The 23,378-nt window shown below is 40.3% G+C and overlaps 1 protein-coding gene across 8 annotated transcripts in view; it reads right to left on the minus strand.

Moving 5' to 3' along the window:
- mcf2l2 (MCF.2 cell line derived transforming sequence-like 2) overlaps nucleotides 1-23,378 on the minus strand; it is a 113,304-nt gene that overhangs the window by 82,227 nt on the left and 7,699 nt on the right. For 5 of the 8 annotated variants that reach the window (XM_085399089.1, XM_085399090.1, XM_085399094.1 and 2 more), the window contains exon 2: nucleotides 335-418. In XM_085399089.1, the coding sequence (XP_085255215.1) occupies nucleotides 335-418 (84 nt within the window). Of the gene's footprint in view, nucleotides 1-334; nucleotides 419-13,060; nucleotides 13,489-19,338; nucleotides 19,522-22,617; nucleotides 23,024-23,378 lie in introns of those variants that run through there. The other 3 variants (XM_085399096.1, XM_085399092.1, XM_085399091.1) reach the window with 3 other exon arrangements.

A 23,378-nucleotide genomic window follows, 5' to 3' on the forward strand; every position in this document is an offset into this window, starting at 1 on the left:
GGCTTTAATTAGTGCTCCATGTTACATAATGGCCATAAAAGACTAAATATGTGCAATATTTTTCTCTTAAATTTACGGAACTGTGGATTTAATGTAGCTAGTAATGATAATGGTGTGATTATTAATGTTTCTGTCATGGTACTATAGCAGTATTCATGAGTTAACAGATACTGTGTCCAGTGTTTGCTACTTTTGTTGTGTCTCCTGTTTTTCCTTGTTTGTCTCCTTTTAACCACTCATTTGTTGTCCCACCCAGAGTTTTGTTTCAATACCTCCACCTAACATGAACTTCAGGTATGGAATGAGGGCAAATAGAACATTGCAGGTTACTTACCAGATAGCGAGGCAAACTGGCGGTGAAGCTGCTCTATGATGTCTACGGCCAGCAGGGGCCTGATGTCCTGCTGCATGATCTCATCTGAAAGGAGGCAAAAAACAGTAAATTATCCATGGATCTATTTTGAAAAGACATTACAGATATCATATATCATATATCAGCTGCATATGATATAAAAGTATATTATACTACAATATAAAATCAAAAAGGCCACACATAAGACCAGTTGATCATTTAATCGGAGATCAAAGAAAACAGGCTAGAGTGCAGCACACAAAATCACATTAGAGTATAAAGTTATAAAGTTATAAAGCGATGAAGTAGCTATTTCATGGAGCACTGCAGAAAACCACAGTAAGATTTGGATGTCTGGTAGCCGTGCAGCTCAGTTGTAGCATTGCTAGCACAATTTTACTTACGTAAAATTAATTTTATATCAAATTAATTAATATTTATTAAAATGGACCCTAAAAACAAAACAGACAAAAATGACTATTCTATTCTAGCAGATAACTCCGGAATAAAGATTTCCAGTCATGTCATGAATTGCAAGATGAGGAGCTAAATACAGACTTCCGTATAAATTGAATAAAAAAGGCAAGCCTTTAGTTTGACTGATCAAAAGCTTAACCTTAGCTTAGCAGCTTAGCACACAAAATCACATTAGAGTATAAAGTTATAAAGTTATAAAGCTATGAAGTAGCTATTTCATGGAGCACTGCAGAAAACCACAGTAAGATTTGGATGTCTGGTAGCGTAGTTGCAACGTCTGGTAGCCGTTGCAACTACCAACTGTGACATGAGTTTGACAATAGCAAGGGCTAACTCACGTAAGCGCTCTGCAATTAGAGAATTACAATGGTGAGACCTGACAGGCTTGGCTAGCAAGCAGTTCTTTACCACTCTTGAGCACCTGAAGCTTCTCAGTAATCCTCTGAATAGACAGGCACCTAGCTCCATTTGTAATTCTTTGGTGATGTGGAATGGAAGCAGACAACTAGAAACAATACAAGGAAAATACATCTATGCCATGCAGAGTCTGATTAACCAGGTTTTCATGATGCATTATGAATACTTCAGGAGTCTCCAATGTAAGTCGCAGAACAATTTAATGGGTATTTGTACCAATGAGAAATAGGGAAAGCAGACATTTCTACAGGTAGATATTATCACTCCAGTCCTGAATCTGTCATCTTACTGAAAGAATTTTCATCTTCAAACACACTGTGAGCCACGTTCAACCATTTCATTGTCATGGTCCTGGGCCATGTTGGCCCAGTATTCTTAGTTTTCATGTATTTTTGTATTTTGTTCCTTATTTAGGCCATGTTTCCTGAGTTGCCCTGGTGTGTTGTTCCCTAAGTGTTTTCCCTTCGTGACTCTTACCCCCTGTGTGCCCCTCTGTGTAGTCATGAGCCCTTGTCTCTCTTTGTGTTTATTCTATGTTTTCCCCAGCCCGTTATGTCTGTGTTTTCCCCGTGCTCTCTCTCCTCCTGTCTGAACCTCTGTACTTCCTGTTTTACTTTGCCCGTCTCCCGCCAGTGTGGTGTTCACTCCTGCCGTGTCTTGTTATGATTATCAGTGTCACCTGTGTTCCCCGTGTGCTCCCACTTCCCTCGTTAACCCTCTGTGTATTTATGTCTGCGTCTCCCTCAGTTCTGTGTCGTGTTCTCCCTCATGCTGTGTGTGATTCCCCTGTGTTCCTTGGTGAGCTTTGTTAGTTTTTCCCAGTTTAGTTTTGTATTTCCTGTCATCCTTTGTCAGCAATAAAGCTGCTTTTTGAGTTCATCCCCTGAGTCTGTGAGTTTTGCGATTGGGTCCTCATCCTGCCTGCCACACAGCGATCCATGACATTCATCCAGACAAGTTGCTTTCTGAGTTTAACTGCAGATACAGGTATGCATAATAAGGAAGTAAAAAGTAAACAAAACAGATACCACAGAAAGGCGTTGAGGCCAACAACAGATTTCACTCATTAATATAAAAAGTACAGTCCCTAGGCTGGACACTTTGTGACCTTACCTACAGAAGAGAGGTAAGCACGTATCAATATACGCACACATTTTTTCATAAAACATCAGTATATACCTCTGAACTTGAAGCACAAAAATCCTCTGATATGTTTTAAAGTTGAAAAATCTAAAGACATTGTTTTATAGAGAAAATTGATTGCAGGTAGCATAAACATTATTGGCCATTTCAAAGGTCAGCAGAATCAGTCAGGGGTTCAGAGACTAATAAGAAAGTATCTGTCTGCATTCATTTAGGAAAAAACAGACAAAATGGGGGCAGGAAGGTGTTATAATATAATTTGACACTGTTTTGTTTGATTTTTGTTATTTGATTTTCCGTATCTTTGACAATCTTCTCTACCTGTTGGACTTGTTAGGACGTGTAAGTGGAAAGGGGCATTGCTGTTGTACTCCAAATTCAATTTACAATAAAAACTGAATCAAAGCAGTTTACTGTTTAAGCTGACTGCCCTAAACTGGTGCTGGCTGAATGCTCAAACATGGACCTTAGGCTACTGAGCTATTTTCCCATACATTTCTGTTAGTACACCAGTATTATTGCTGATGTGAACCTAAAAACGTTTCACATAAAATATGCAAACTCAAAGAGAACTTGAATGAGTTTTTACCAACAACTCAAGAAAAGAAAAGTGGATCTTGAGTAGAAAAAGTAGAACTTTTCTCACAAATTACGCATCAAGTGACTTTTTGCCAACAAAGGTTTCCAGTAGCTAAAATGTACCAGCCAAGTGTATATTTACCAGTGATGTAAAATTGTCCCTTTGTGTAACATTTTATTGTATTTAGCATTAAGATAATATGTCTTGTGATGAATCAAAAAGAGCCAAGAATTAATCAGTTCGGGCCAAAATAGAATATGCAACTCTACTGAACATCTTTGCTATGAAATAGACTTAAAAGTCCATATTTTTGTGGTCTCTATACAGTAGGAGCTTTGTGTGATCTGCAGTTCAAAGCAATTGTTATTTATCTTATCTTGGGTTTTGGTTGAGTTCCTCAGTCTGAAACAAGCCATTTTAACATTTCATATCTTAACCCAACTGTCTTTTAATTAGCAGCCCCTCACAAAGGCTTAAAGAGTATGTGGGTGGGTCTTTTGTTCTCTCAGCCAGAGCTACAGTATGTGTTTGAGATGACCATATTAGGGATTCGTCATACAAATGTGATCCATATGCTTTGTATTATTATACGGTTTTTACTTTACAATATAAAGTACTTTGAAGCGGCTCCTGTTGTGATTTTGCACTATATGAATAAAACTGAATAGAATTCAGATGAATAAAGATTCAAACATAGAAGCAAAGCATTTAAAGCAATCTGAAGCCTTATAATTTAGACCAGCATTAATATGATCAAACAGCAGTGGAACAGTAATTATATGACAGACAAAAGCATACATGGCAGAACACATAATAATAGGCTGACTTTAGGGACCTTTATCTCCATTTTTCTTTGCACATCACATGTTCATCCTAAGCAGCCAGTTCTAAAGCTATCCATTTCTGACTGCTGTTCATATGACATTTATAAGGAACTGGAACAAAGCATTCTTAGACGAGGCTTTAAGGATATGTATTCCTGCTCTGGTTTAATGTTTATTATGGTTCTCCTGCAGGGTAAAGCTCTAAGTGCACTGTGCAGTGAACAAGCCTTTCTCTGTTACAGAGAATAAAGACATGCATTTACACTGACTGCACTTTATTACTCTGAAACATGCTTGGGTAGGTCTTGTGCTAGTGGGAGTGGGGACAGAAGCAGAAGAGCATAACAGCTGGTAGTGGACGCTAATGGAGGCATCATCAATGTACCTCTGTTGTTACTATCTGATTCTACTGACACACCAAGGATATTAAAAATTCAGCTTCTGTTACAGACGAGTGCATCCTGAAATGTTTTATAAGATTTTGTTGATTTTGCTAAGAACACACAACAATGTCTTCTTAAAACAAAACCTTGTCTTCGGAGTATCTAATATTTGCTATACTTGTGCAACTTGTGCAAACTGCTCTGGCTACATAAAACTAAACACTGTGTACTATCAATCCATCACTGTGACAAGTGTCTATTCTAAAACATTTTATAAAACAAACATCCAATGCAAACTTTTGCCCTGTGGTAAATTTAATATAGTGGTTGCACTGTTTAATATCATTTTAAATAAAAAAACAAAGTTTTCAAGATCAGGTTAATTTAAAAAAAAAAAGTATAGGAAATTTTGTCTAAGAACATTCAGAACAGTAGTGTTATACAATCAGATCCAGGTCAGGCACCCGACGAGGGAGACTGTTCTGTATTGTTGGAACATCAAAGTAGAAAGGAGTGGTGAAGACAGATGTGATGCATGACCACTTCAAGGCTTGACAGAAAAGTGCTGTTTTTAGAAACTGAAGCAGTCCTGAGGAGACAAAGGGTACGTGCAGGAGGAACTCCTATAAGGACGCAATGAACTCTAATGGCACCAGTGAAATTCTTAATTTGGGAGATTAAGCTTGGACAACAACACGCAGGAACTAACAAAGTTTTCTGTAGATATGTTGAACTACTACAATTAAATGGTTCACTAGCATCTGTTTCTATGTTGGGCAGCAGCTCCTGTTCAATATGGCCAAAATTATAGCCCCATGAGGAAAGCTGCAAACCTTACAGCCCTACTTCAAAGGGTGGGACATTTTTTCAGTTTGACAAAGTCCTCATTGCGCCAGCAGCAAGTTAACAAAATATATTGTCAGTGCTCTGATGGAGATCAGATGGTGTTAGCAGTATGTAAACAACAAGGCATATTCCAAGCGATTTTGATTTTTGGTTACATCTAGTCCCACTGGTGCATGTAATAGATGTAGTATTTATTGTACTTTCTTCTTCTGTGTATGTAAGAACACAGTAAAGGTACAGTGACATCAGCGTCTTGTTCAACAAAACCAGGATAAAGGATATGACACCAAAGTCCTGAGGTTGGCAGACTGAACATGAACCATAATCAATGTAAGATAGTGCTGGAGTTATAATTTGAGCTGGCATAATGATCAAACCAAAACCTGTGTTTAAAGGATGGACGTTGCCTATTGATTTGAAAAATTAGCTTTTTAAACTGTAATGGGCTACCAACTAATTGTAACTACTACCAACTATTGTTGTTGTGGAGCTTAATGGGGACTATAATGTAGAAAATGAGCATAATGTTTTGTTCTCTATGAAGTGAAACTAGGGACTGATCTCATAACTCACCGGGAAAGTATTTACTGAGGGCATGGATCATGTTGTGTATTTTGGGTTATAACAGGACCCGTAGCGGTCATGCCCAGAGGCATTATGGGAAACCAGCTTTAGGCTGTCGCTCGGGCTAGCTCCATGTTAAGTTATGCCGTTATAATAAATACCTCAAGTTACGTCGTGGTCCGAGTATCATTGTTATACTAGTAACCCGGAGTGAAGATTTAACAAAAGTGGCGACGAGGACGTCTGGACCGACGCTGCAGTCCGCTTGGAGTTTTACACTTTTTTTTCCTGCTGATGCCTCGTACTGACTTGGTGTTAGACGGCGCCGGAGGGAGGAATGTACAGCGGACAGGACGACGAAGGCAGACTCCGTAAGTGACGCTAACCAAACGTAAACGGGAAAAAGAGACGTTACGAAAAGGAACAGTTGTGAGGGGAAGAGTGCCATTCAACCAGGGGCCGAGTAATGGCTGGAGTTACTGGCCCTATCGGTCCCTTCGACGAAAGCACGGAGCAATGGAGCTCATATACGGAGCGTTTTGGATATTTCGTTGCGGCTAACGACATACAGGATGCTAAACTGGTGCCCATTTTTTTGAGTGTGATAGGCCCAAAGACTTTTACCCTGCTAAGGAGCCTGCTACAGCCAGCAAAGCCAGGCAATAAAAGTTTCACAGAGATCGTGGACACACTGACCAAACACTTCTCGCCCAAGCCCCTCGTGATCGCTGAACGGTTCAGGTTTCACAAGCGAAACCAAGAAGAGGGTGAGTCTGTCACAATGTTCGTTGCATCGTTACGCAAATTAGCTGAACACTGTGAGTTTAAAGATGTTTGAAATGACACATTAAGAGACAGACTTGTGTGTGGTTTAAGAAATGAAGCTGCACAGAAGAAATTGCTCACGGAAAGTGACTTGACTCTTGAGAAGGCAATTAATATCAGTGTGACCATGGAAATGGCATCAAAAGAAGCCCATGCGCTACATGCTACAGACAGAGTACACAAACTAGACAATGGTAAAGCAAATGCACAGGGACCATGCTTCCGCTGTGGCAAGTTAGGACACCTTGCTAGTGATTGCTGGTGCAAAGAAATGGATTGCAACAACTGTGGAAAAAAAGGTCATGTAGCACGGGCATGCAGGAACAAAAGGTGCAAGGATAAGGACTCAAAGCCTGGAAATAAAAGAGGCACTGCAAGATTCAAAAAAGAAAGACATGTTCACACAGTTAAGCTTCATGAGGATAGAGCAAATGACTCCTCAGATGAAGAAGTGTTGTCTGCAATAAATACTGTGCGAATACTGAAGGTGGATGAAACCTCAGACGGCTTTTGGATCAAGCCCAAACTGGAGGGACATGTTGTAAAAATGCAGATTGACACTGGGTCAAAAGCATCACTAGTGTCATATAATGTCTATAGGACATGTCTGAAGCACCTTCCACTCAAACCCTCCGACACAGTATTTAAAGGATATACTGGACATCGAGTGCCTATGAAAGGAATGGCAGAGGTGACTGTTCAATACAATGGCCAAACTGCTAAGCTGCCTGTGTATGTTACGCAGAAGAACTGCCCTGCTATAATGGGACGTGTGTGGCTCAAAACAATCAGACTCAACTGGCAAGGAGTGAGAAAGCTGTCGCATGGTTCCTCTCAGCTACAGGCCATACTGGGAAAACACCAGGAGGTTTTTCGTGAGGAACTGGGCAGCATGAAAAAAATTACAGTGAAGCTGCATCTCAAGCCTGACTCCAAGCCAGTCTTTATGAAGGCTAGACCTGTGCCGTACGCCATTCGGCCCAAAGTGGAGTCTAATTTAGACGCATTGGTCAAGAATGGGGTTCTGGAGCCGGTTACGACCAGCGAGTGGGCCACGCCCATCGTTCCAGTTCCTAAAAAGGACGGCGGAATCCGGATCTGCGGAGACTTCAAGGTATCCGTGAATCCTGTATTAACAGCAGAGCAGTATCCCCTTCCGCTGATTGATGACTTATTTGCTGGTCTGAGTGGAGGACAAAAGTTCAGCAAAATAGATCTCAACCAAGCTTACCTGCAAATGCACGTTGAAGAGCAGTCACGTGACATGTTGACTATTAACACACATAAGGGACTTTTCAGATTTTGCAGGTTGCCTTTTGGCATCACATAAGCTCCAGCATTGTTTCAACGAGCGATTGATCAAATCCTGAGCGGATTACCTGGTGTGCAATGCTGTCTGGATGATATCCTGTGTACAGGAGCAGATGATGAAGAGCATCTGCGCAACTTGGATGCGACCCTTCAGAGGCTGAAGGAATACGGATTGAGAGTCCGTAAGGAGAAATGTGACTTTTTTCAGTCATCTGTGGAATATCTAGGGCACGTGATTGATGCAAATGGACTTCACACTGCACCTTCGAAGATCACAGCAATTGTGGATGCACCCCCACCACGACATGTCAGTCAGTTAAAGTCTTTCTTAGGGCTGTTGAACTACTACGGACGGTTCATACCCAACTTGGCATCACTCCTGAAACCACTGCACAACCTGCTACGCAAGGAAGAAACATGGGAGTGGACAGCAAGCTGCCAAGAGGCCTTTCAAAAGGCAAAGGATTCACTGACTGCATCTGAGGTGCTAACCCACTTCAATCCCAAGTTCCCAATTCAGCTTGCTTGTGATGCTTCTCCCTATGGGGTGGGGGCAGTGATTTCCCACATTCTCCCAAATGGCGAAGAAAGGCCAATTGCATTCGCATCAAGGACATTAAACACAGCAGAGTCCAACTATGCTCAGCTGGAACGAGAGGCGCTGAGCATTGTATTCGGTGTTCGGATATTCCACCAGTACCTGTACGGTAGGAAGTTTACACTGTTTACTGACCATAGGCCTCTCACAACCATCCTGGGACCCTATACAGGGATTCCATCTCTTGCTGCTTCACGTCTCCAGAGGTGGGCGTTGATATTGTCAGGACATTCTTATGACATCAAGTATCGCAAATCGGAGTCTCATTGCAATGCAGACGGGTTGTCCAGGTTACCCCTTCCTGTTAAAAAACCCGTCTCTGACACAGTTGAGATCCTCTACTTCAGGGAGGTAGGGACAGCACCTGTTTCGGCTGTGCAGGTGAAAAAGGCGTCCAGAAATGACCCTGTGTTGGCAGCAGTGCTGGACTGGATCATTAAGGGTCTGCCTGCAAGTAAGGGTGTAGACCTGAAGGCTTTCCTGGGAAAGCGGGCGGAGCTTCCTGTTCAGGCGGGATGTTTGCTGTGGGGGAGGAGAGTCATCATTCCCATGTCACTGCGACCAAAACTGTTGAAGCAACTGCATGCAGGACATAGTGGAATAGTGAGAATGAAGGAAATAGCGAGAAGCTATTTTTGGTGGCCAGATTGAGGAGATTGCTAAGAACTGCTCTTCGTGTCAGATGGTCCGGAACAACCCACCACTTGCTCCTCTTCATCCCTGGGAGTTCCCACAGGAGCCATGGCATTGGGTACACATTGACTTTGCAGGTCCATACGAGGACAAAATGTTTCTTGTAGCTGTTGATGCACACAGTAAATGGCCTGAAGTGACCATAATGAAATCAGCCACCACTGAAAAGACCATAGAAGCTCTAGGAGAAATGTTTAGTAGGTTTGGATCTCCTACTCAGATAGTCTCTGACAATGGACCTCAACTGGTTTCACAGGAAATGGAGGCTTTCCTACAGGCTAATGGAGTGCAGCACATTATGTCAGCTCCATACCATCCTGCAACGAATGGTCTTGCAGAAAGGTTTGTTCAGACAATGAAACATGCACTGAAAACATCACAAGGCCAAGGAGCACTGCATCAGAGACTGCACAAGTTTCTGCTTAACTACCGGAATAGTCCACATGCTACCACAAGGACATCTCCTGCCAACGCAATGTTCAAAAGAGATCTGCGCACTACCTTTGATCTTTTGAAACCCTCAACTGTGAAGGACACTGTACAAAAACAACAAGAGAAACAAATCAGGTACAGGGGTCAAAAGGTCAAGGACAGAGTCTTCAGCACCGGCGAGTCAGTGCAGGCCAGGAACTACCGAGGAGTACACAAGTAGGTTCCTGCAACTGTCATTGCTCAAACTGGTCCAGTTTCATATACAGTTCAGGTGGCCGATGGAGTGTGGAGAAGACACGTGGATCAGCTACTCTGGTCCGCACCAGTGTCTGCAGCAGGGACTTGCGGAGATCTTGGAAATGCATTCATCGACTCGTCAGCCCTTTCACACACACAAGTAGAGAACTCCACCACATCAGGAACAGTAGTTCCACCTGTAAACGAGACTGTAAGAGAGACTGAGGCATCTTCGGTGTCAGGAACAAAGGCTCCACAAGAGAGCACACAGACTGACGTTACCACAGACCGCCGATACCCCAACAGAGAGCGGCGGCCTCCTGTTCGTCTGAGTTATTAGATGGCACCTGACCCAAATGAACGAGGCAGAATAATCCCCATGGGTCATGGGGGAGGTTGAGGTAGTCCACCCTCACTCCCCAAGATAGCAATTAAAAGAGTTGGTGTTGTAACCTTACAGTTAATAAGAGGTGAAATGTTTGTGAGGCTATTACTGTCATGTGCCAGTGAAGACTGAAGTTTGTGAGTAGATCACCTGTTTATTTCGTAGTACATCCTTTGTAAGAGGGGAGGAGATGTTGTGTATTTTGGGTTATAACAGGACCCGTAGCGGTCATGCCCAGAGGCATTATGGGAAACCAGCTTTAGGCTGTCGCTCGGGCTAGCTCCATGTTAAGTTATGCCGTTATAATAAATACCTCAAGTTACGTCGTGGTCCGAGTATCATTGTTATACTAGTAACCCGGAGTGAAGATATAACAGATCACAGGACCTGTTTTTTCCGTAGACTTTCTTTTGCAAACAAACTGAGTCGCCCCCTGCTGGCCTGTAGAAGAACGCAGCTCCAAAGCACTTCTGTACTGAGCTCACTGTTTTTTAAGCTATCTCCACTTTTCATATACAGTCTATGGATAAAACATCCATTTATTTTCCTAACCCCTCATCCAGTTCCAGGTAATCATGAGCACTGCACATGTCACTAGTAAATCCCACTGCTAGCTAAAATGTTTTAGAAATATTTCCCCATTCCAAGCAGTATTTTTTTGTAAGATCCCCTGACTATGCACTTTTGTTTGGTCAGCTATGGTCACACAGACCCAGAGGTCTTACCAAAGCAGGAAAAGACAAGCTTGACTTTGTCTGGAAAGGACTTGTCCAGTGTAATTCATGTCATTAAAGCCTTGATTACAGACAAAATGGCTTCTGTCCACTAACATATCTAAACTATGTTAAATGTTAACAATTCTTGTTAAAATACCAAAAAGACATGAAAGTGATCACAGCACTGAGTGAAGGAGTTTCAGTGTACCCAAAAGGTGGCCAGTAATTTCTCACACAGCCACAAAAATATGGAGCCAACACTATCACACACTGCTAGAATATACACACCTAGGCTGTGACCCTAATCCATCTGCTCTGAAAGGGATTAAACAGCATGCTCTCACACATTGTCACCACAGTCATGTGTGTTTCGTTTTGCACACTCCATGTTGTGTGCTGTTATGTTCGCCTTTTTTTATGATTAATGCGTTGGGCTGCCTAATAATAATGAACCACCTCTTTGCTAGATTCCGAGGAGGAATCTATGAGGATATTCACATTTCTTCTTTATATATCCATTACAGATCTTAAAGATCAGTACAGCTTAGCACAGCTGTTTAGTGACTCTGCTCCTATCTTTCAGAAACAAAGGACTAGAGTACCTATGGATAGCCAAATATAGTCATTAATATTTTGATACTGGCCTGAGACTTGGGAATCAAACCCACCTTTTAGCACCTGTTTCATAAATGTATGTTGTAATGGACAAACTGAATATACTAACTTTCCAAAATGTCTTTAGAATAACTACACCACCTTTTAATAATTATTAGTTCAAAAGAATCGGACTGAGGAGATTCTAATTCTTCAGGCTTTGTTTTTTAATAATGTCTACATTACTGTAGAATACTGTTGTTTTAGGAACTTTAGATTCTTTTCCATTGTGCATTTACCAGGAAGGTGTCTGAAAAGTAACACCAAACTGTCAGAGTCACAAAAACTATCTTCTTCAATAAAAAAAGCAGTTCTGCTCCGACCTCCATCGAGTCCTGTCCTCAAGATCATTGATTGTCCAGAGTCAACATTAAGAGAGAGGAGATGCATAAAAGCATTAAAATTATCTTGGAATAAGCTGCATGCCAAAGTAGTAAGGAGAAGTGGTGTTTTAAAGGCATTAATGTGGATTTAGTTGTATATTTCTCTTTATTCTTTCAAATTGATTAAGTCTTGTGTTTCGCTTGTGTTTAGCCTTCCTGCATGTGCTTTCTTAAGTTGCAGTGTGTAGTGCCAGCCTCGCCACAGTCAGTTTATAAAATAATCTAGTGTGTGTGCAGCTTGTTTTTGGTATTTCTTAGAACTCACCAGGAATTTTTTTTCTGTTATGTTCCTCCACTCTCTTTGATTTTCCTGTGAGCTTACAGCACCATGGAGCCCTGGAATTGCAGCTGTCAGTGTTCCAGGTAAAACCACTTTGTAGCTCCTCTAACCTTAAAATAAAATGCCTTAAGCATTAGCACTTTTTTTGGCATCACTGAACCTATGATTTACAGAAAAGAATGTTTTTTCTGAAAAGCTACAGGGTCTATTCTCCAAATGTTAGGTTTATATTGTTGATTGTCATTTATGCTTAGAAATATTTACTCATATATGCTTAGAGTTTTATCATCAATGTCATGTTGGTAGAGGTTTGATCCTTAGCAGTCTGTGGAGACTCTGTGTGCCTCCCAGAGCACTCTGGCATGCACACACATCTTAAGGTCAGGAGAGAGGTTATATCTGCTCTTACTGATTTATGGTATAGGAGGACACCTACTCTGTATCTGGTTAAGTATAAGAGCCTTTTGTTCATATGTACCGCTAGACTCCTGGCACCAGCATTGGGGAGTCTTCACAGGGTCACCCCCCCCCCCCCCCCCACACACACACACACACTTACACGACACACACAGACAAGGTATTCTTTGTCCACATGTATACCTATATGAAACGTCATATGTTAATGAACCTATGCATATTCATGTAACCACAATAAAAGGAGTGCTATGGGGAACCTGGCTGAGAGTCTGACGGAGGTCAAGTGGGTGGAACGACACTTGGCTCCAGGCAGGCCTCCCTCATGCATGAGTAACACAAAGAACTTTGCCTACTTGTGTCTTGCTTTTGCTGTGTAATTAAATTGTCTTGAGCATTCCAGCGAATAGGTTCAAGCTACAAACCTATCACCAAAAGTTTTGAATACTGAAGAAGAGAATCCAATGGCTGATTCTGAGAGGAGTAAAGTGGCAAAGTGCAGACAAATACTAATCCTGTAAGGCGTCCAGTGTGTGTGAAAATTACCTATTATGTTTTTGATGCTTTTCATCTCAAGACCTTCCTGGCAGGAGCACACACGCAGGAGAAAAAGTAAATCCTCCAAGAAAGACCAGCAATCCCATCAAATGACAATAAACTCATAGTATCCAAACCCAGTCAGACATCCAGTAACAAAACCCCGGTCTGTCAACAGCGGCTGCTTCTTCTTCATTATCCTCCTCCTCATCATCTCAGGCTGTTCCAGACATCCAGACAAACAAATCTCCGTCTCTCTCTCTTTTCTTGCATTTCAGTCACACGCACTCACACACAGAGCCGGAGCAGTCCCGGAACTGTTTGTGTGTTACTGTTGTTAGGTTTGCCTGTGGTCAGTTTTTCCAGCTCCAGCTGTAGTAAAACAGCTCAGCTATGAGCAGTGAGCAGCCTATAAGAAGCCACAGAGAGAGGACTGGGTGGGAGCGTACGTCAGAGGAAAGAGACAGAAGGAGGAACACAGAGGAAAATATAGAGTGGAGCTGCAGCTGTGTGTGTGTGTGTGTGTGTGTGTGTGTGTGTGTGTGTGTGTGTGTGTGTGTGTGTGTGTGTGTGTGTGTGTGTGTGTGTGTGTGTCAGAGAGACAGAGTGTGTGTATGCATGTTGCCCTGATCATGTGTGCTTCATTTTTGCAGGCTCCATGTTCCTGCCACAGAATCTTGGTGCTGTTATGTCTGTGTCTCTTTTATGAGTCCTGAGTTATGTTGGGCTGCCAAATGTGGACAACATGTGGAAGCAAACATTATTACTGCAATACCTCTTTTGCTTGATTCCACTCAAGAGTAATCTGATGCTAAAAAGATTTTTTGACCCTGATCTTTCAGCGCAGTATTGGTTGTATTTATACACTCAGCATTTCGGACAGTTGTTTTTGTTGCCTTCCTAGAAACATGAATGTCTGGTTTGCCATATCTATTCACAGAGAAATTAGGTGTTCAATTAACTGTAGTGTTCACTGTTAAACTCTAGATATAGTTTTACATGAGTAAAGCAATAAGTTTTACTTGTGTTGAGTTGGTAGCTGTTACAATCAAACTTCTAAACATATGGCTGAAATTTTTTTTTTGATGTTTCTATAACCATTTTGAGAGCTACATTTTTAATTCAATTTATGAAAATGAATGAAATACTGCTATTACACAAGCCAGAGCTAACTAGATTTGTTTGTTAAATAAACACTTATGGGACTGTATTAGATGAAAAATGAATAACTACTGATGGAATGAGGTTGTGATTTTGAGCTGGAGCACAGCGGGGCAGAGCTGGGAGTGTCTGCCCAAATGTGTGGAGAACCTCGAGGGTTGCTGGCTGTTCTAAGCAGCGGGGAACTTACTAGAGAGTCCAGAGTGTGGAGAACTAATCTCTGTAAATGTGAGGCGAAGGAATGTGGACTGAGGTGGAGCAGAGAGGACACTTGATGAAAGACTGCAGGTTTGGTGATCAGGGGCAGATGTGGACGAGATGATGTGTTTTAGTTTATTCTAATGTGCATTTTAACTTAACAATCTGTAATGAAGTAATCTCAATCTTGGTATCAATCCTGAAACAATGCACTGGATAAGCAGATTAGGTAGAAGGCAATGGACGGATCGATACATGCATGTACACAGAGATCGATGCGGCAGACACAAAGAGAAAACACGGAAGTGACATACTGACATCCACATACAGCAGGAACATAAAAACTGCACGTGCACACATAAACAAGTGCACATGTGAACTTGTACACATTGTTTTCAGCACAATGCCTGTTCAGTTGTTACATGTATTTTGTGACCTACTTCCTACAAGTGGATAAACATTACTGCATTCCCAGGCATGTCATTTGTGTGTGTGCGTTCATGATTCTTCCACATTGTACAAAGGTTCTCAAAAACAAGAAGTCTGAGCAAGGAAGTGAAAAAGCAGCACAGTCAGATTCAGATTCATTCAGATTGTGATACATGCTAGCCTCGGCTTTATGTTGATTCTGAAAAAAAAGAAGGGGAAAAAAGGAAAGTGTTCAAATGAAGCAGCTTAGAAAGGAAATAAGTAATCAGTGTTGGGGAGTAACGGAATACATGTACCGCCGTTACGTATTTAAAATACAAAATGTGAGTAACTGTGTTGCGTTACAGTTACCGTTTAAAAGGGTGGTATTCAGAATACAGTTACTTTGTTGAAATGAATGGATTACATGGCCGTATTTTCCTGTTTCATATGTTAGGCTATGCCCTCTCTATTTTTGGTTTCCCCACCGGTGGAAACCTAAACAAGACACGCATTAAGAGGGTCTAATGCCTGTGTCTCAATCTCGCGGCCCATGTCACCTCTACTTGCGGCCCGCATAATGACGTGAAGAAACATTTTTAAAAAATATTCACAAAATGATTTAATATGAAGGCAATAGGCAGGTTGTTACAGGCATAGCCCTAAAGAATGTAGCCTCATGGGCAGGGAGAATGGACTGCCATACCCGTTATGTGTCTGTGAGCGAAGGAGGGAGAAAAAGAGTCGAAAAGTACGAAATGTCACCGAGAAGAAACGGGAGATGGAAGATGGTCAATATAATATAACCACTGCAGCCAAAAAGAGTGCCTGACGAGCCCAGTTGTAAGTAAACTATTAAGAGTCGACTGTACACTGTGTTTGTCTTTACCTCCGAAACAATAAGTCCCGTTGGAGCAGCCTTTCAACGCCTCTCTCTGTCTCTCGCTGGCATAGTCGACCCAGACAACAAAGTAAAGCTATTTTTCGGCTACAAGCCCGACATGAACCCGACGTATTAGCCAGAGGTCCCTTTACTATGGTTCGGAGGTGTTTATTTAGTTTCCTATACAAGATCGCTGCAAAAAGTGCAGCCTTACCTAATGTCCACCCTACTGTTATTCATTTTATATTAAGAATTAAAAATCTAGTTGGTATTGGTATGGCAAGTAACCTTCAGTAATAATAATTATTATTACTGAATAATAATAACACAGCAATAGTACATTCATGTAGTTGTAAAAAGCAGGATAGAATATTAAGTAATCCAAAGTATTCAGAATACGTTACTCTCATCAAGTAACGTAACAGAATACGTTACAAAATACATTTTGGGGCATGTATTCTGTAATCTGTAGTGGATTACATTTTAAAAGTAACCTTCCCAACACTGTAAGTAATGAAGTGCCAAACACTGCAACTTGGAGAAATGGGAAATGGGCACTTGGAGTTTATTCCAAATGTGAGTCAGTCCCCAAAGATCACAATATTTCAATCCCTTATGTTGCACGCATTTAAATATATACTGTACACATGAAAGTATCAAAGTTGAAAAATTGACACTCCACAAACCTATCAGTGACTGAATTGTTATAGTCATCTTTTATATATAGTATATGATTAAAGTTCAGTTAATTTGCTCAAAAAGGGGAAGAGATTGCATAAAAACTTGCTTTGCAACAATGAATATATCAGAATAAACATAAGCAAAGTGAAACATTTCCTTTCAGCCAAGCAGAATATTTACTGTACTGTTATTATGTGCCCCAGGACTTTAATTTTCATTTACTGATGCGATGTTTAAATGTTTTCTAGGCAAAATGACCAAAAAAAGTATCTGTGCAGGGACAAGCGGAGAAAAATGATGCGCACATGGTGATCGAGACAATGGAAAGACAGAGAGGTGAAGATGAAACCTGGATTTTATCTGGTAATTGCATGATGTTAAATTGTGTAATTCTTAGCAGTGATGTGAACTCGGAATGTTACATAGACTAGAGTCTCTATTAACAGCATGAAGCAGGATAACAGCGGTCTCATGAATGAGTTCAGTGTGTTTGGAGTAGACCCACATTATACTCGCAGCTACCGTTTTTAAGTGGAAGTAGTGGGCTGCCCCTGCTTCTTTAAGTTCATGCTGTAACCGCATTAATTTGTGAAGATCTGCTCATTACAGACTTTATATTGGTTTCCAATTTAAAATGTTTGCCAAACAGTGAATATGCAACAAACCAATTTTAATATACCTGCACGTCTTTGATGAAAAACATATGATATGTAAGAATTTGTTTCCATTAATAAAAGGTTTTATATCACATGTGAAAACATGCAGAAGTTTATCAAACACTCTCTTAAGACAGATTCCTATCTCTCTTTGATCTCTGTCAATCTCAGATACAGGGAGCACACAAAACAGATTTTTTCATATACAAACACAAATACACAATTATGATGCAGAGCCTGTGTTATTTTTGGGTTGTTGTTCCTCAAGGTCTAGGTGAAGGGGGGGCTTCCTATTGGTTCTCAGGAAGAAGGCGTCAGCACAAGAAAACAATCAGAGGATGTCCAGTGACAGATCCACTGATAACACTTCTCTGTTTCGTATTCCCTGACACACACATACATTATCCCAATGAATATCATTATCACCTCATAAAATGTGGACTGCTAATAATGAGTCACAAGCCTGATCCTGTTTTTAACCATGAACACTGGGGCATCTTGCAACGTCTGCATTTCTATATGCATTTGGTATGTAGCCGTCTTTGTTGTTGTTGCCATAAATATGAGCATGCTTGGTCTTGATCTTGGACTTGACAGCGACTGACAAAACAAAGCACTCTGATGTTTGTCCATCAGTCAGCACACATGTTGAGTAATGGGAGCACAGAAACATCTCTGTTGCTACTGTAAATCACAGGTTTCAACCAACAAGTAGGACGTTAAAGCCAATGTTAAAGAGTTCTGCATGAACAAACATGCTTCCTATCATTCAAAAATCAATTTTAATGACCAGCTTCAAAATGTAAAGATCCCATATTGGTTGCCTTGGCAGCAAGCAAAGAAAAAAAACCTAATAAACTGGAAAGGCAGAAACTGTTTCTTAATATCTCTGTGATAAGGTCCAAAAAAATCTGCATAGGAAGACTAATGGCAACAAAAAAACAATAGATACTGGAGCTCATTTCTTTCTTTCTGTGCCATATAATCAAGGATATTAGACAGAGAAAAAAGAACCTGCACATATTCTAACAACAGAACGATGAACTCTTCAGCCAGAACAGTTCATCTAAACGAAACTATAAAGCTTTTTTCTTGGTGTGTGCATTCATTTTTCAATTAGGGAACTCCTATTAGCTGAAAATGATGTACTGGATTTATCTTGTACACTTGTACATTTTCATTGCTATTAGGATTACGACAATAATGGTCATTTACATATTAAAGTTTAAGTTTTACTTGTTGTTCTCACTCTTTGTTGGATTTTAACACCTCTGTTCACTTTTTGTTTGTGTCTTGTATTAATCATCACTTTTTATATATTTTGCATGATAATTTGAATTAAAAATCCTCAATCGAAGTTCATTTGGTGCTGCTTTAATCAATGTCAAATTGTTTCATCAGAAAAGTAAAATTTTCTTTAGATACATCTTTTTGTGTGTTAAAACTGTGAACACTACTGCACACTGTCATGTTTGAATAGGTTAGAACGCCCCATTCATTAGAGACATAGAGGATTCTACACAGTCTGGTGAAAATATGAAACCCAACAATTCACATAGAACCATTTTTAGGAGCATAACCTGCAGCATGATCAAATAACTTCAGCAAAGTATCGATTCTTCTAGTAGAACTTTAATTTGTACAAAGTTTATTAAGAAATTGCAGCAAAGCTTACGCACTCCAAACAGCCATATTTTCAGAACAGTTCTCTTTTTTTGTACAAACTTACTAAAGATTATAAATGAAATTAATTACCAACATGCTAGTATGCTAACATTAGCTGTTCTATAGGAAGGTTCCTAAAACCGCTGACGGCAACAAACAAGCTTCATTTCCAACTTCTTTCAATGTGATCTGAAGATTTTGTTGCTTACATCTGTTTACAGGTTTCATCATCATCTAGAATTGAATAAACAGGCTATAACAGCAGGATTGATATGAGCAACTACAACATGAGTCAGCAACAATAACAGTGTAAAATTATTTTTTGTTATTAATAAAGACATTAAGATTTTATTGACTAGGACCAAACAGCAACTGAATTTCTGTGTTTTCTGCTGCTTCTGCGCAGCTGTCTCATACACACAGAGTCATACTTTATAAGCTGCAGTTAAAACATATTTTACATTGTTGTTTGTCAAAGTAATTTTGCTTCTTTCAAGCCAAATTATTAGTGCTATAGTGCCCAAATTTCTAATCACTTCCAAAGCTGTATTGAACCAAAATTGTATAGCAGTGTAAAGGTAACATTTTAAAAGGGTTGAGAGAAGAATGTAATGGTGCATAGAGGATTTACATACTTCCTAGTATGGCTGATTCAGTCTCCTGACACACCTCCAGGAAGCTGCAGTAAGATTCCATCTCAGCAATGGAGATCCGTACAGTGGAATAAGATCCATAAACGTCCATATTTACCACAACTTGTAAAGCAAGATCCAAAGGTCTGATGTAACAGCCTTCCTCAAGATTCTGTTTGTAGTCAGAATAAACTGAATCTTACATGGTTGTACTGCATGCATATTCTTTTCTATGGTATCTACCTGTCCTGCCTCCCCACTGACTCTGTCAGAGAAGCGGGGGGTGATCCATGTTTGTCTAATGCTTCTCCTGTCTGTTACACACACAAATGCACACTTTTTGTTTTCTATGCCGCTGTGCTGCTGGACCTGTTTGTTGCATGTCCCTGTACAGCCCACAAGATACCTGTAACCTCTCTACTTCTGTCTATGTCTGTTTCTGGCTCTCTGTCATAATCTCTGCTACAGGGTAAAGCCTATTACAGGTCATTTGCATACACCCACACCTGTTACAATCACAGACCTGCTGTGAAGGAGGGAGTTTACACTCTATGTAGACTCTATTAGAGGTTCTTTTCTACCCTGTACACTTCTCTCCTAATTTTGAGAGATTTTGTGTAATTTTGTGAAATAATTAACAACAAAAATACAAATAAAAAAGGATACTGTGGAGAAATACAGTATTGTTTCCAGTGAGCCAGTATGCAAAACATCAGCATCCTGGCTGCTTACCCACATGACATGTAGGTGTAATATTTTCGGTCACACCTGTGCTCTTGCTGTAATGTGACAATACTGCAAACCTTTTAAACACAATCACCAACCTATGATAAAGTCAAGAGAATCATTTTGAGACATTGTCAAGAATAGTCTTTTTTTACATGCAACACACAGCTGGGGATTATCTGCACATGTATTCACTACTGGAAATATGCTGCTTGGTATAGGCAAGGGAAGGCACCAGGAAGAGTGTAGACATTCTCTAGCTCAGAATGACCTGATCTATTCTTGCGTAGGCTCCGTCTGACATTATACAGACTTTTAGTAAAAACCATGTAATGCCTGATAGGACTTATTCTGACACTTAGATCACTGCCTTGAAATGTCTAAAATAGTTCTAAACTGAAATGCATGTGAGAAAACAGCTTATTTATATGGTGAAAAAAGCTCTACCTGCTGAAGTCTTATTTTAAGCTATCGTAGAAGTGGATTACAGCAGTGAACTCTATTCAGGTACACACTGTACTTAATCTTTTATAGTTTTTACCCAGATAAAAATCAGCTCATGTAACTTTTCAAGGCACTAAATAAAATAAAAGAAGTTTTTTTGGAGGTGGCTAAAATCCCATAAGCATCTCATTTAAAGGTTTGCTGTATGGTGCTTTATTTCTGGCAAGTGAATTACCTGAAATTAGTTTGTGAGTACAGAATCAAAGAAAAACAGACCTTTTTTAAATGTTGGCATTTTTGTTTGTTTGTTTTGTTTGAGAATTCATAATAATGAGAGACATTCAAAATACCTTATCTCACTTCATTACCAAATGAAATGATTGAAATGAAATCATTTCTCAGCTCAGTTTTTCAGATTTTTCACATGCAAATAAACAGATTTAACCAGCTGGAGCATCATCTAGTGGTGATGCAATCAAATATGCAAATTGTAAAATAAGATTGTTTTATCTCACACATACAGCTCGACGCTGCTCCCGATCTATCTCTAAAATAATTTCTCTGTCTCCTCAGATGTGATCCCAACTCTGCCAACAAGCAATCAAACTGCCTGACTAACATCCTGCAAATGCATGAAAGCAGCTGTGATTCAACTTCAACTCTTGGATTAAACCATTAGATTCTCCCTGCTGTTGCCTTCTGTTGAGAACTGGATGAACCCAGAATCCCTGTTTCTTCCTTTTCTTGTGTAGAAACACCAGGACCAGCACATCATTGCTGGATGTGAACTGCATTTCTTTTTTTTGTAGTGTGTTTTTGAGGACAAATTCTTTTGCAAAACCGCAATGCTTTTGATGCGTATTTAGATTACATGACAAATTTGCATCTCAAATAATTTGAATTTCATCTTGTATTTTAAGGTCCAATGGTCAAATTTAAATTACAGATGACAGAGCCTGTCACACCTGCCTGTGAGGATTTTAGCTTTCACTAAGGTTACCCTTTCCTCTGACTGTCATAACTGGTCTCTGCTGTCCTTTGTCAGTCAGCTGTATCTGGAACGCTTTCTTTTCAGTCTAAAAACTGAAGTTCTACAGGACCTTAACCTTAATACCTTTTTCATGCGCAGTTATGAGTCGAGTATCTCTGTTGGCCTTTTTGAAAAATTGATGTTGGTTCTCTTGATGTCAGCCAGCTCCTTTAATTCCCCTGGAGAGGCTTGCTGTTCCCTTTATTCTCTCCTTTACTGCCCAAGATGCACACTTTATGTTCGTTCTGTGGGTATCTGCCTGTGATATCCATGCATGCTTCCCTTTTCATCCTTAATAGTTGATCTAGCCCTTCTTTGTGGATGCTTTAGGTACTGGACTTCAGGAGGAATCTTCTGCTAGCAAATTCTTAAGCTTATAACAGGACTGTTGATTGAGCGAGAATCACAGAAGCACCAGTGACCTCAGATAATCCTTGTTCTGTCTTCACTGCGATATTTGAATGCTAATCAATCAAATTAAATCAAATCAAATCAAAACATATTTTTCAGCTAATTTTTCAAATAGAGCTTCTGCACCTTCTGTTATAGTTAAATTGACTCTTTCAATAACTCCTCACCACTGCATAAGCTATTATTATTCAGGTGCCCATTTAAGTTATTTTGCCCTCTTCCATCTCTATGCAGTCTCACAATCAGTGTTTTACATTAGTTTATCATATGTTATTATTATCATGTCACAATAAGCAAAAACTGAGAAATCTGCACTTTGTTAAACTGTGTTCGTGCCGCCACCATGTATGAAAATGTTAGCATGTACAATAATGTAGCTTACCTGCTTGTATTTTATATTTCACAAGATCAAACACATGGGATAGACTAACACTTTACCACACAAAACTGTATTAATACGCTGCAGGTCCATTTCACTCCCACTCCTGACAAACCACTACAGACTCGTGTGTATCCCCATCACTACCATTGACAAGGTGGTACTAAGGAAGCAGCATTATTATAGGCTTTGACCCTTTAAAGCTCTTTTTTACTGAGTACGGATTAAGTCAAAGCTATATAGCACACACACCTATAACACAGTCACTACAGTCGATATGACAGTCACTTACATATTACTGATCCCATGTTGCTGCTGATCTTTCTGTGACACAGTGTACAGGAGGGGCTGAGCCACACCGCTAAACCAACATCCAGTCCAATGTCCACAGCAACACACACATACAAAGATCTGGTGATACTACAGTCCACTCCTCAGGGCTGTCTGGTTTTCCTCAGTACTTCAGGCCCAGTCCTTGTCATTTTGTGTGTAAGAGTAGCAAGAAACGGCAGAGAGGTATGGGTATGTGTGTGCTGATGTTCGTGTTTTCGTCAAAGAGGGGGGTTGAGCCTCTCCTGGCAGCCTTGTGACCGGCTTAGCTGCTCAGTTCTTACCACAGTTTACACAAATATCCTCAACAATACTCTCATCAGGCAGCGGGGACTTCCCTTCTCCTCTGCATCCTTCCATGTTTACTCCCAGCTTTCCTTTCCCCCCGTCCTGCTTCTTTTATGCCCCCTCCTCTCAAATGATTTATAAGGCTTCTCCACATTGTTTCTTCACTAGTTATGGATGCGTGTGAGATGGCTGCCACGCCCTATCTATAGACAAAGCTTTAGACTTTGAACTGATCATGTATGTAAAACAGCACAATTAGACAGGTTTTGGTCACACTCAGAGTCAAAGATGCATATAGTTGCATCGACTACATTATTCAGAAGAGAAAAAACTGTATGATGTTGGTTATCCATCAATAAGTGTTTTCCCTCCACCTCTTCTCGGATACTTTTAATTTCTTAGTTAAAAAATGTTAAGAAGATATAAAATAGTAAG

The sequence above is a fragment of the Rhamphochromis longiceps genome, linkage group LG23 (genome assembly GCF_057381845.1).
Source record: "Rhamphochromis longiceps isolate RC_006_pf linkage group LG23, R_longiceps_female_GT1.1, whole genome shotgun sequence".
Lineage (NCBI taxonomy): Eukaryota > Metazoa > Chordata > Actinopteri > Cichliformes > Cichlidae > Rhamphochromis > Rhamphochromis longiceps.